At 36.1% G+C, this 14076-nt stretch overlaps 1 protein-coding gene across 1 annotated transcript in view; it reads right to left on the reverse strand.

Moving 5' to 3' along the window:
* Positions 1-776: 776 nt before the first annotated feature.
* slc22a17 (solute carrier family 22 member 17) overlaps positions 777-14076 on the reverse strand; it is a 28304-nt gene continuing 15004 nt past the window's right edge. Inside the window, exons 3-10 of the mRNA XM_030123405.1 lie at positions 13715-13818; positions 10579-10733; positions 10334-10499; positions 7575-7699; positions 6266-6374; positions 5879-6102; positions 2242-2353; positions 777-1403 (exon numbers count right to left, since the gene is read on the reverse strand). Coding sequence (XP_029979265.1) covers positions 1127-1403; positions 2242-2353; positions 5879-6102; positions 6266-6374; positions 7575-7699; positions 10334-10499; positions 10579-10733; positions 13715-13818 — 1272 coding nt within the window. The 3' untranslated portion in view covers positions 777-1126. The remainder of the gene's footprint in view (positions 1404-2241; positions 2354-5878; positions 6103-6265; positions 6375-7574; positions 7700-10333; positions 10500-10578; positions 10734-13714; positions 13819-14076) is intronic.

The following is a 14076-nucleotide window of genomic DNA, read 5'->3' on the forward strand; positions in this document are numbered from 1 at the left end:
CAGGTTCCCAGAAAAGTCAGAGCCTTATGAAGTTAATACATTCAGCAACGTAATCCATCTATCTTCAGCTCATTTTGTTCTAGATCTCAGACACTGCAGGTGTGTGTTAATGTTTCAGCTAAAGTCTTATTTGTAGAAACTGAAAAAGAACGCCACAGAAATAAAAGATAAAGGCCTCCCTCTGACATGATCCTCCGTCTAATAAAAGGTCTAGTTCAGGGGTGTCAAACTCATTTTAGCTCAGTTCCACATTCAGCTAAATTTGATCTGAAATGGACCGGACCAGTACAACAATAACATAATAATATATAAATAATGTCAACTCCAAAATTTTCTCTATGTTTTAGAGTGGAAAAAAAGTTAAATTAAACAATGAAAATGTTTACATCTACAAACTATCCTTTCAAACAATGTGAGTAACATGAACAAACTGAAAAAATAAGTGTAATTTTAATATTCTGCCTCACTTTATCATTTCCACATGTTCATTATAACTTACAGATCACAGTGGATCTACGAACACACAAAATATTTAATAACAGGCAGAATATTGTTAAAATTGTACTTACTTCTCTTAAAACATTTCAGGTTGTTCATATTTGTTCAGGTTATTTACATTTTTGGTGAAATTATACTTTGTTTTAGTGTAAATACATGAAAATATTTACATTTACAAAAAGAGAAATTTGGAGTTATGAGTATTTCCATGTTATTATGATAGTATTTTACTGGTCCTGCCCACTTGAGATTGAATTGGTCTGAATGTGGAACCTGAACTAAAATGTTTGTTAATATCTTTGTGTAATTTTTGCATTTCACAACTTCATCCCAAGGGCCAGACTGGACCCTTTGGTGGGCCGGATTTGGCCCCTGGGCCGCATGTTTGACACCTGTGGTCTAGATATTTGAGGAAATATGGTATGCATTTGTTTCCGTGGCAGGAAACCGACAAACATGATTGGATGGCAGTTCGACTGAAATGCGATGATGATATGTTCAGAAGCCTGGAGTGTCTGGTAAGACCCATGCCCAGCGTCCGTCATCTGTCCCCGCCGTCTCGGCCTTATATTGCTCAGTCCTCCGTATGGACGTGACAGATGCTAAAGTTCTGGTTCTAGCTGGTTGTTCAGGTCTCTGGGTTGGGCGTGGCCAGCAGAGGCACATTGTCCCGCCTCCTCCTGCCCAGCGGGGGGCGTCGGTACTGCTCGCCGTCGGCCAGCGTCTGCGGCAGCGGCTTCCTCTTGCTCTCGGGCAGCAGCAGGATGGACAGCACCGCCAGCAGGGCCAGAGACGAGTAGACCACGTGGTGCAGGAAGTAGCCGTAGTGGTTCCTCAGGTCCATGAGGGGCGAGCTGAGGCGGCCCACGCAGCCCAGGGCGAGCACCGCCCCCACGCCGCTGCCCCTGCGGACACACAACGCCCAGGGGTCAGCTGAGGTCACAGGTAACATACAACACCAAGAATGGAATGGAATTTGCTTTGGTTTTCTTTTGCGTCTTTTACCCCATTTTCCACTGAGTTGCATCTTTTTGGCTCATTTTCATCTTGTTACATGTTTTGCATAATTTTTGTGTCTTTTGTCATTTTTCATCTTCTTACGTTTTCCTCATTACATCTTCTTACATCATTTTTATCTAATATGCATCTTGTCTTTTACATTGTTTTCATCTTGCTACATATGTCGCGTCAATTCTATTGTTCTTGTTACGTTTCTACATCTTTTGTGTCGTTTTCATTGATTTTCTTTTGCATCTTTTACCTTGTTTACATTGTTTTTGTCTTGGTTTTTTAAATTGTTTTTCAGCTTGTTTAAATCTATTCACGTCATTGACGCTCACAGCTCAGCGACATCACAAATATCTGATAATTTTAAAGAATATGATCCATAAATACCAATATTGAACCCTGAACATGTACTGAAGTCAAATGAATCTAAAACGTCAGCTACAGGACCCATTTTACTTTGATATTTCACTGGATTTTTCATCCTTCATTTTCTAAAAAGAGCAGAAGCCCATTTATTACATAATATATGTGAGTATTCCTAGTTCATAGGCACTTTACCAAACATCAAAAAGTCCTCATCACTTATAGATATTGATGGAAATTCTGTCCTTCCACTGTCACAGTTTACTAAATTTTTCATGTTATGACTCATTATTGCAGTATTGGCTGCCCTACATTTACATTTTAACGTGTTTTTCTGCAAAAATAATGAGGAAAGGACATTTTTTTTGCTACCTGATGATGGTGGGCATGATCTCTGCAGTGAAGAGGATGCAGAGCGACGCCGTGGCCTGGGACGAGAAGAGGCCGAGCACTGAGAACACGGTGATGGCCGTCTCACTGAGGTCTAGAAACAAAGAACAGCAGGCTGGTTAGATTCCACTGCAGCAAAAGACAAGTCTAGACCATTTTATTCAGTCAAACATGCAGGGTTTTGAATACACGCCTCAACGTGAATTTTTAGACCATCAGTGCCTTCACAACTTTAACAGCACGTCGGCTCATTCTACTTACATTAATTCTGTTTAACTAACTCATTATTTGACTTGTTCATTATTGTTGTTGGTTTGGTTCAGTTTGTTTGTTTGATTATTAGCACTTTAGCGGCCAAACTATTGGTTGAATTCATACCAAATTGGGTTTATAGATTGCCAGTGACCCAGAAAAGACCTGATTACATTTTGGGAACAATAGGTCAAAGTTCAAATTTTTTTATGAATTTTTTAAATCTTTTTTTTCTCCCATTTACTAATAATGGGCAAAATTTTAAATCTCTGTAAAAAACATCAATTTTGTTTCAATTTACGTCAGACTTGCCACATATATAGAGGCAGTTGATATGCTGCCATCAGCACATGCATAGACATGATGACATCAGCTGGACCGATGCCAAAATAAGCTACAATATGTGCGAGGAGCGGGGTTTGTTGTGCCTGGAACCACTTGTTTTCATTGTGTTTTTTATCAATTCAACAAATTCTGTAAAGCCCAGTGAGATGACCTTGTTGTGATATTTAGCACTACAAATAAAAGTGAACTGAACTGAATAAACCCATAAAGACCCAAACATCCACCAGTGACAAAACCATCTACTGATCTAAACTGTTCACAACCTATTGATCCATTAATCCTATCAATACGTATAAATAATTGGTGTAAAATACAGTTTGTCATCTTTTCATGGCCATCAGATATGACCCATTTAGATGTTCAGAGGCTCTGTAGTTACTGTGGAAACATCGTTATCCTCTATAATATTGATTCACCAGTAAAACTCATGGAGTTGGATCAATGACAGTGGATGGACACACTGGGTTCATGTTCAGTTAATGAGAGATTTTACTGTAAAAGTGACTTTTTCTTCAGTTTCCTCTGTTTTTGAAATAACAACCCTCAACTTTTATCTGAGCTCTTGTGAACATCTACATCACAGGTGTCAAACATGCAGCCTGGGAGGCCAGAACCGGCCTGCTGATCTGCCTTGGCGTACATCTGTGCTCTCGAAGTGCTTTCCTAGTTGTATGAGTTTTTTGTTAGTTGACATGTTTGTCCTGAATGACTCTAGAGGGCATTTTTTCACAGTGTTCTAATGATTTATTAGAAAAATTAGAATTAGAATTTTAAACTTTGTTGAGACTTTTTTTATATAATAAATTGTGCCATATTCACTAACACAGACTAAATGATGCAGATGAAGAGGAAACATTTCCCCACATGGATTCGAGCGTCCACAGTGATGCATGAGGCCTGACTGCTGTGACTTTGCTGCCACTGCAGTGTCCTACATAAACTGTGAGGTCACTGCAAAGTTTCTGCCACAAGGGGGCGACTGAGACCGAGGCAACAAAGGCTGTGATGTCTGATTCTACATCACGCCATGGGAACTCAACGCCGCCCAGAATGTATTTTTCCATGCGCAGAGTTTGCCGTCAGGTTTGGTTTTAATCTGCTTCCTACTGCATGAAGTGAACAGACGGTGGAAGTCAAGTCAACGAACATGTACCTTCATTCCTGTTGGGATTTAGTGGCATTAATCCCACTTTAAGCCCCACATATTAGAAGTTTAACAACAGGAGGTGATTTCTGTGGAGATGAAAGTCCCATCAGCTCAGGTTATACTAATGTTTAGCTATTCCACAGAAACTAATAAAGATATAAACCAATGAATAACTGCATTAAACATCTGTGTGTCTATTAAATAAAAGGACTTCACCTGCTGATGAACATGACTGTGTAGTGCAGGGGTCACATTCAGCCCAAAATGATCTGAAATGAGCCGGACCAGTAAAATAATAACAGTGAAAAATGTAACATTACATTACGAAAATGTTTACATCTATAAAGTTTCCTTGAAAATGTAAATAATACAAATAATTTGAAATTTATTAGAAAAATAAGTGCAATTTTAACCATATTCTGCCTCAGTTTATCATTTACACATGTGCATTATAACTGACAGATCACAGCGGATCTACAAATACACAAAACATTTAATAACAGGCAGAATACTGGTAAAATTACACTTATTTCTGGTTGTTCATATTTGTTCAGGTTTTTTACATATTTTTGTGAAAGAATACTTTGTAAATGTCAACATTTTCATGTAATTTTACTTACATTTAAACTTTTTTTTTTTTTTACTTGTAAAGTAAAACAAAGAGGAAAAAATTGGAGTCATTATTATTTTCAGGTAATTATGATAGTATTTGATTGATCTGAGCCACCTGAGCTTGAATTGGTCTGTTTTTGTGAAAGGATAGTTTGTCGACATTTTCATGTATTTTTCACTTTTTTTTTTTTTACACAAAAACAAAGAAAATTTGGAGTTGTCATTATTTATAGGTTATTATGATCTGGTCTGATCCACTTGAAATCATACTGGTCTGTATGTGGAACCAGAAATAAAATTATTTTAACATCCTTGATTGCTAATATCTTAAGCGTAATTATTGCATTTCACAAATTCAACCCACGGACCACACTGGACCCTTCAGCGGGCTGGTTTTGGCCCACGAGCCGCATGTTTGACACCCGTGGTGTAGTGTTTGTGGTTGATGAAGGGCAAATATTAGTTACTGACACACAATCAATGATGGAGAATCCCAGCTCCATAAAGTAAAAGTCCTGCCGTGTGTTGGTTCTACATGTTCACTTAAAGGTGATTCCACTAATTATCCATCTGCCTGATTAGGAGTTGAGCTCATCCAAATGCCTGGTTCAGTGAATGGTTGGAACAAATACATGGCAAGACTTTTACTTTATGGAGCTGGGATTCTCCACCACTGCACATAATAAGTGACTAAATATACAGTATATGGACAAAAGTATGTGGACACGTTGGATTCATGTGTTTGTTTTCTAACAGAGGTCTAGCATACAAAACAATAATGACAAATATTCATAATATATCATAATATAGTTTTATATTGTCATGAATATCATTGCATTGGTTAGTTTAGTTTAAATGTTATCTTTGCTTAAAATGCCTCAGAGATGGTTTGGACTTTCTCTCAACACTGTTTTTTTTTTAATTCTTGACTACAATTTTAAATGTTCTACCTCTAAATTTCTAAAACATTTTTCCTGCTCTGACTGTAAATAATAATTGTCTACCATAACTACTCATCTACTTTCTTCACATCTCACTTAAAACAGATTAAACTTTAAGGAAATAATAATGTTTTTATCTCAGATCTGCATGAACAGGACATCTTACAGCTATAGACATGATGTGTCCCAATACTTTTGTCCATATAGTTTATCAGAATTTGGCCGTTGCTGTGACCTTCACTTTTTGCAAAAGCTAGAACACGCCATCTTTCTTTGATCTACTCTGGGAAGTCAAGGGACACGACATCCCGCCGCCACTTACACTCCATGAGTCCCAGGAGGATCAAAGAAGCCAGCCCCGTCATCGTCATGGCGAGGAGCAGGATGCCACGGCGACCGCACCTGTCGACGGTCGCCCACAGCAACAGCCAGGCTCCGCCCCCCGCGCAGACAGACAGCAGGTAGGTCCAGTAGAAGCTGGGGGCGGTGCCTCTGACGTCACCCCGGAAGGAGCTGTAACAGTGACTGATGCCGTGAGAGATGAATCTAAAGGGGGCGGAGACAACAAACAGACGGGTTTTAAATAGAAAAAAAAAAAAAACACACACCCAGGACGGTGAGGAAAGGTGAATTCAACAACATGTCACTGATGAAATATGAGGCAGCAGCAGCAGGAACGTGCTGACTTCAGAAGGTTTCGATGACTTACGAGGTGAAGCCGAGCACACACATGTTCTTCCAGATGTTCCTGCTGTGGAAAAGCTCCGGGAAGGACAGGTGGGGCCGCGAGGGGGGGGACGACGGCTCCGAATCCAGCTCTGCAGAGACCACAACGGACAAAACAGGGGCTGGTGTTCAGTTCTGCAGCACAATCATGACCTGGTTTCTCAGAGAATCAATAGCAGACGCATGCACAAAACCACCATTTAATATGTGGGTCGGACCAGTACAATAAGAACACAATAACCTAGAAATAATGACGGCTCCAAAGTTAAGCATCAAAATGTAATCAGAAATGTAATGAAATGAGCATCAAATTCAACTAAATGATCAATAAAATAAACTAAATAAGTATCAAAATGAACAAAAATGGACAAAATCATCAATAAAATGAACTAAATAAACATGAAAATAAACAAAAATTGACACAATAATTAATAAAATGAACTAAAACATGAAAATGAACAAAAATTGACAAAATAATTACTAAATGAACTAAATAAACAAGAAAATAAAAAAAATGACAAATTAATTAAGATGAACTAAATAAAGATGAAAATGAACAAAAATTGACAAAATAATTATAAAATGAACTAAATAATCAATAAAATGAACTAAATAAACATGAAAATGAAGAAAGATTGACAAAATAATTAATAAAATGAAGTAAATAATCAATAAAATTAACTAAATAAAAATAAACAAAAATTGAAAATAATTAATAAAGTGACCTAAATAATCAATAAAATGAACTAAATAAACATGAAAATGAACAAAAATGGACAAAAAATTAACTAAATCAACAAAATAATCAATCAAATGACCTAAAGATGCATCAAAATGAACAATGTGAAACCCGTACATGTCTCTATGTATATGCACTATATATAAGTGGACTAAATTCCATAAGAGCTTTGATGTGATTTTTAGGAAATATTGCTGGTGCAAAGTGATGTCAATCAAATGGGGGTGAGTTCAGTGACAGTGGGACAGAAAGGAGACCAACCCTTTGATCCAACTACGAACAATGAGACTAAACATCGAAGTCCATTTACACAAAACCTCTGGTCAATGTTCAGCGGTTTTATCCACGTACCTTAAATAAATCATGAATTATAATTGACCTTAGTAGTAGAATGATGGCTACTCTGGAAACGCTCCGCAATAAGTGTCATAAATTATTCAGGCGTCATAAACCGAGCCTCGGTTCAACCTGGCACCGACGCGCTAATGTAAACCGATCTGTTTGGAAATGACAGAACGCCAGCGCCGCCATTGAATCGGATTCAGTTACAAACCTGTGAAACTCTCGTCATCCCGAATGTCCCGGTTGGAGTTTCTCCTCTCACTGAAGGAGTTCATGTCTCCAGATCGTTCAGAGAGGAGGAGCCAGCGAGGAGACTCTGGGAAAACTCCAGGAATACTGCACCAGGAAAATACAACGAAATACAGTTAAAACAAGATTAAAAAGAGAGGAAAAATGTAAGGAAATGAAGAGTGAAAACACAATGAAAAAACATGATGACCTAAAAGGAAATAATGAAAATATAAAGAAAATATGGAATGAAAACATGATGAAAAAAAAAAAACAAGAAACAAAGGAACTATAGTGAAAACAATCAAAAGAAAACGCAGAATGAAAACACAAAAATAATATAAAAATACAAAAACATGAAGAAAATACGAAATGAAATCACAAAGAAACTACAGGATGAAAATACAAAACATACACGAAGAAAATCTGGAATGTTAGTGCAACAAAAATCCGAAATGAAAACACGAAGAAAATACAGATTGAAAATACAGTGAAAAAGCTAAATGAGAACGCAATGAAAATACAAAATTAAATCACAAAGAAAATACGTAATGAAAACACAAAAAATGAAAACGCAATGAAAATATGAAATTAAATCAAAGAAAATACATAATGAAAACAATAAAAAAAAATACAAAATGAAAACGCAATGAAAATATGGAATGAAATTACAAAACATAAACGAAAAAAATATGGAATGTAAATGCAACAAAAATCCAAAATGAAAACACGGAGAAAATACAGATTGAAAATAAACACGCAGAAATACAAAATGAAAACACAAACAAAATACAAAATGAAAATATGGAATGAAAATATAAAAGATGAAGATAATACAGAATGCAAATGCAATGAAAATACGAAATGCCAACACGTAGAAAATATGAAATGAAAACACGAAAACATAGGGAATGAAAACACAAAGAAAATGTGGATTGAAAACACAAGGATAATACGAAATGAAAACACGAGCAAATCCAGAATGAAGACACAATGGAAAAAACAATGAAAATACAGAATGAATTTTTTTGTTTGTTTTTAATTTACTCCACTTTTTCTTTGAAGTATCACACATTTCGCAGTTTTTAAACAGTTCAGATGTTTTGGGCCGTCGTTCCACTTTCATGCCACGGTCTTTCTGTGCATGAATCCAGTTTTTCTTCCACCTGGTCCCTCGTTCATCTTGCTCTTGTCTGACTTCATTAGTTTGAGTTTTCGCTGAAGGCCTGTTTGGGACCCAGGCCTTCGAGGCCTTCAGGGACCTTAAACAAAGCGTCCTAATGCATCCTGACATGGACTAAAAGCCTCCGGTGACGAGGGATTGGAATCAATACGATCAATCAAAGCTCTCAGCCGGTCGTCACTTTATCAACCGACAGATCCTTCACTCCATCGTCTCCTATTTTACTGGTTCTACAAACATATGTCAACGTCTGCTCATTCACAAACACACACTAGTTTATGGAGCGATTCCAGAAGGATAATTTATATGTTCAGGCAGCGAAGACAGAAAATATTAAAGTGGATGGAAGTATTAGTATTTTAAAGGTGTCATAAAGGATTTGCAGATTTTCCTCTTCATGAGGTGAAGATACAAACAGGTATATTAATGGTCAGTGTATGTTTTGGTAATTGGATTTTCTTTTCAGAAACTAAAGAAAAACTTGTGGTTAATTGATTTTCGTTTTAAAATAGAAGAATTAAAATTGAATATCAGGGTGCTTTTCTTTTTCAGTGTCAAAACAGATAAACCAAATTTAAAAAACAGATTGATTTTCATTTTCTCTTTCTAATACCAAAAAAGAAAGTTACTACCTGTCAGAAATGGAAAAACAGACCTAAAACACCTGGGTTTTTTTCATTTTCTGAGACCTGATGTTGTCATTTTTAAAGAAAGAGCGCTAATGCCTTGGTCACAAAGATTCTTACGAATGATGGGTTTGTACGAATCTTCCAGTTCGTACGAAATCTGGACATCGTAGACATGCTCCCTCCACGAATGTCGACAAACTCCAGATTTCGTAGGTGTTTTCAAGTACATCGTGTAAATTGATAAATTTACACTTAAATGGCTGCAACGTAGTAGCATAAAATGGAAACATTAATAAAATGCTGGGGCTTTTTTTACTTATGGTTTTATAGATTAAGTGTAATTATTAATTAATAATAAAGTTGTACTGATGCATTTTGTCTGTTACATTTATTAGTTGTAGTAGTAGTAGTAGTAGTAGCAGTAGTAATAGTAGTAGTAGTAGTAGTAGTAGTATTTAATTGTAATTGACTTTATTATGATAGTATTTTACATTGTTCTTTCATATCTTTAGTCTGTATATTGTCATTAATAAGTTGTTTTTCATTGCTGAAAAAATATAAGCCCTCGTATTCTTGTTTCCTTGAAAAGTAAATCAGGTGAATGTTGATGTTTTATATTCAAATGGCCATGAATGTTTTATTTCTGTGACTACTACATCTGTCATTACACATGTTAATACTCGTGTTTCTTTAGTTTTCCTCACAGATTTTTTTTCACATTGTAATAAATTTCACAATTACTGATCCATATGGAAATAAATACCCTGATCATATTTCTATACTTCAGCTCTGATTTATATTGGTATCTTTCTTTACGATTTTTTGTGTTTTTGTGTGTTTTGTTGATTAAATATGTGGTGAAATGTATTCTGATTCATTTAATTAGTGTTTGACTTTAATAATAATTTAATAAGACAGACTGTGTCGTACCCATAACTGAGGAAGAGCGTTAGCGGCGCCGCTCCGGCCCCCAGGAGGCCCCTCCAGGACTGGCAGCCCAACGCCACGGCGAGCAGCAGCAGCTCACCAGCCACCGTCATCAGCCCGGCCAACATGGTGACGACCAGGCGGAGAGACGGCTCACACAGCTCCAGACCTGAAACACAACGTAGGTCAGTAAACGCAACATACCTGGCGCATGTAACACAGGTTAGACCACACCTCCAGATACTCACGGCTGATGTACAGAGTGAGGTAGACACCCGCACTCGCAGCCGCCAAACAGAAACGCATGACGATGAAGATGGACGGGTACGGCGAAACACAGACCAGGACGCCAAAGACCACGGACAAGGTCAATGAGGTCAGGAGGGTCTTAGACCTGCCCAGTCTGCAACGAAAAACACACTTCAGACCAGGACGAACAGGTGTAACAGGAGATACATTCACCATAAAAACACCTAAATACAGACTAGATTCAGACCTGAGGAGAAAATATAGATGAAAATAAACACAATTTAAATGGACGAAAAGGATGTGAAAAGACACAACAGGTCAAAAAAACAACACATAAAAATAAATAATTATATGAAAATGACATAAAAGATGCAATAAAACAAAAATGACAAAAAAAAATACAAAAAAAGTGAAAAAATTCAAAAAAACAAAAGACGAAAGTCTTTGTAACTTAAATATGACAAAAAAAATAACGTAAAAGATTGAAATTAAATTTTTTTTTAAAATAAAAAGGATAGAAATTACGTTCACAGCAGGAAAAGAAGTGACATGAAAAATAAAAATTCTATTAAAAGATGAAACAAGGAAATAAAAACAATGCAAAAAAAGGTGCAGAAAGATCAAACAAGACAAAAAAAAAAGCACAAAAAAATATTTCAGAAAAGACAAAATGAACGACAGATTTCACAAAGATAAGATAAGATAAGATTTTATTGGTCCCACCATGGAGGATTTATACAGTTGACAGCAGGAAACACAAAAATAAAGGACAGGGAAGACAGTAAACGGAAAATATACATTTGTGAAACATAAAATATACAGAGAAAAAAATAATAATATATATAATAAATAATAAATAAATGTATTAAATTTAGATTTTAAAATTTTTCTTGAAAAAAAACAAAACAAAAAGAATGACCCACGTCCTCTGCACTTGACGTCATTTATTTGCTTTGTATTCACGTATTTGTTGATACTCTGTTAGTTTTCTGCTGCCAACTGCTTCTAAAGCACCTCGTCACTGTGGAATTAAAGCCGTGCCAGATGTGTCAGCTGATCCTAAATCTTCGATCTGTGGAGTGAAAGAGCGACTGCTGGCAGCCGTTGTAAATCCAAAACTAATTTCATTCAAGCGTTAATGTCTCGTCTGCTTCGTGAGGATGTGAAACTGCAAGTTTAAGACAATGGACTAAAGAATGAGGAACCAAAAGAACGAATTAAGAGCAGAAACAGAAAGCACGACAGTGTGGGCATCAGCTGTGCATAAGGTCAAAGGTCACCTGACACTACCATGCTAAAAACTTACCATTAGTCGATAATAATCACAATTAATGACGAATAATTATTAACCTTAAGACCCATAGAACAACTTCTCCAGAGCATATCTGTACATTTTTACATGCTAAGGTGACATTTTTTGGATAATTGTAATTTTATATACATCAATACAACTTTTATACCCCATATATTAATAATATTTGTAACAAATCTATACAAACTAAATAAATTGCAAAAAAAAAAAAAAAATTAAATAAACCACACACATATATCACATTTTTCTAAATACACACATCACAGCAGTATTGGTCAAAAGTATAAATGCAAAATAAGAAAATACACAGAAAAGCTATTCTGAGTGTCTGCATGAGTACATTTTCAACATATTCATTTTTATAAATTCTAACATAAGCATGTTCATTCAGAAAGAGATGTTTAGAACCACTGTAAATAGTGTATTTTGATGCACATGTCATATTTTTGCGACTTACACCTTTTTCTATATATTTATGTCTGATTGTATAAGTATGTTGATGAAAAATTATAGTCATAAATAGTATAAACGATAAGGAAGGTCGTATATAATTCAAAGTTATAGCAAATTGGAATATTATAGTTAAATGGGTTAATATTAGCACATATGTAGTGGGTTAAGATGTAGAATATATATATATATATATATATATATATATATATATATATATTAGGTGTGTGTGTGTGTGTGTGTGTGTCACAGTAGAGATTGAAATCCAGTAGGATTCGTAATCCTACTAGGAGGATTTGTAATCGTACTAGGACAGATAGGAATTTTAGTTTGTCCTAGGACAAACTGAAATTCCTATCTGTCCTAGTACGATTACAAATCCTACTAGGACAGATTGAAATTTTAGTTTGTCCTAGGACAAACTGAAATCCTACAAGAAATTAGGATCTGAAGATAAACCCTAACCCCCCCCCCCCCCCCCCCCCCCCCCCAACCCTAACCCTAGGACAGATAGGATTTCCGTTTGTCCTAGGACAAACTAAAATTCCTATCTGTCCTAGTAGGATTACGAATCCTACTGGATTTTAATCTCTACTATGATTGATCTACTGTGTGTGTGTGTGTGTGTGTGTGTGTGTATATGTGTATATATATATATATATATATATATATATATATATATATATATATATATATATATATATGACTGATATAAACATAAATACTTGTTGTATTAAGCTAAATTCATATAGTTTGTGTGTTTTATTGTACTGAGTTGAATTTGTGAAAAGAATGAATAAGCTTTTGTTTTAGCAGACTCCATTTAGAATGCATTATGGAAATTATATATCTTTATGCATTTATTTATAGTATTGTTCTACATATTAAAAAATGTTTAATTCATTCATCTGTTCTGAAGTTTCAACAGTAGCTCCGAGACTCTTTTAAATTGGAATATGGAAGTGGAACTTGTCCACTTACATTGAAAAAATATTATTAATCCGTTCTACTTGGCTGTAATTCTACCGATATCTAAAAACAGATACTAAATTCGGAGTGTGGACGCTCATTAAAACAGAGTTAAAGGCTGATTTTTGGTCTTTAGCTGCGAATAGGAGGTCATTCGGTTAGTTATAAAGGTTAAAGGAAAATTCAGTCTCTGCATCCTAGCTTTAGCATTAGCAATGAGTGGAGCCCGGGTGCCGTAAAACTAATTTAATTTTTGTAACAGCCTAAATAGTGGTTCACAGAACATGAAATAAAAGACGTAGGAATGAAACTAGATGTTACAAATCCACATTAAAAGGCTTGGATTAACGTTATCTACATACAGATGCTAAAGGAAATGCTGCTATAGGGCGGAGGTTAGCTACCTGTCGGCGGCGTAGCCCAGACCCAGACATCCGGTCAGGACCCCCAGGATGAAGCAGACCTCCTCCACCGGGACCAGCCAGTACTGAGCACAGACCAGATCCCACTGGACCAAGACAGAAGGACAGAACCGGTCAGGAACCCGCATAGAACCAGGCTCATACAGGTTTCCATTCAGAGCTGTTAGCATCAGCGCTGCTAAGCTAACAGGTTTATGTCAGTGAATGTTTAGTATCGTTCTGCACTTGAATGTTTGGTTTAAAGGAGTGATATTTAGCTTTTTTTAATGGAATTATGCATTTTCAATCATTTCTCTGTGGTCTATATAAACTGGAAATGCTCTGCTTGGGTCTAAATTCTTCAT

The sequence above is a fragment of the Sphaeramia orbicularis genome, chromosome 20 (assembly GCF_902148855.1).
Source record: "Sphaeramia orbicularis chromosome 20, fSphaOr1.1, whole genome shotgun sequence".
NCBI lineage: Eukaryota > Metazoa > Chordata > Actinopteri > Kurtiformes > Apogonidae > Sphaeramia > Sphaeramia orbicularis.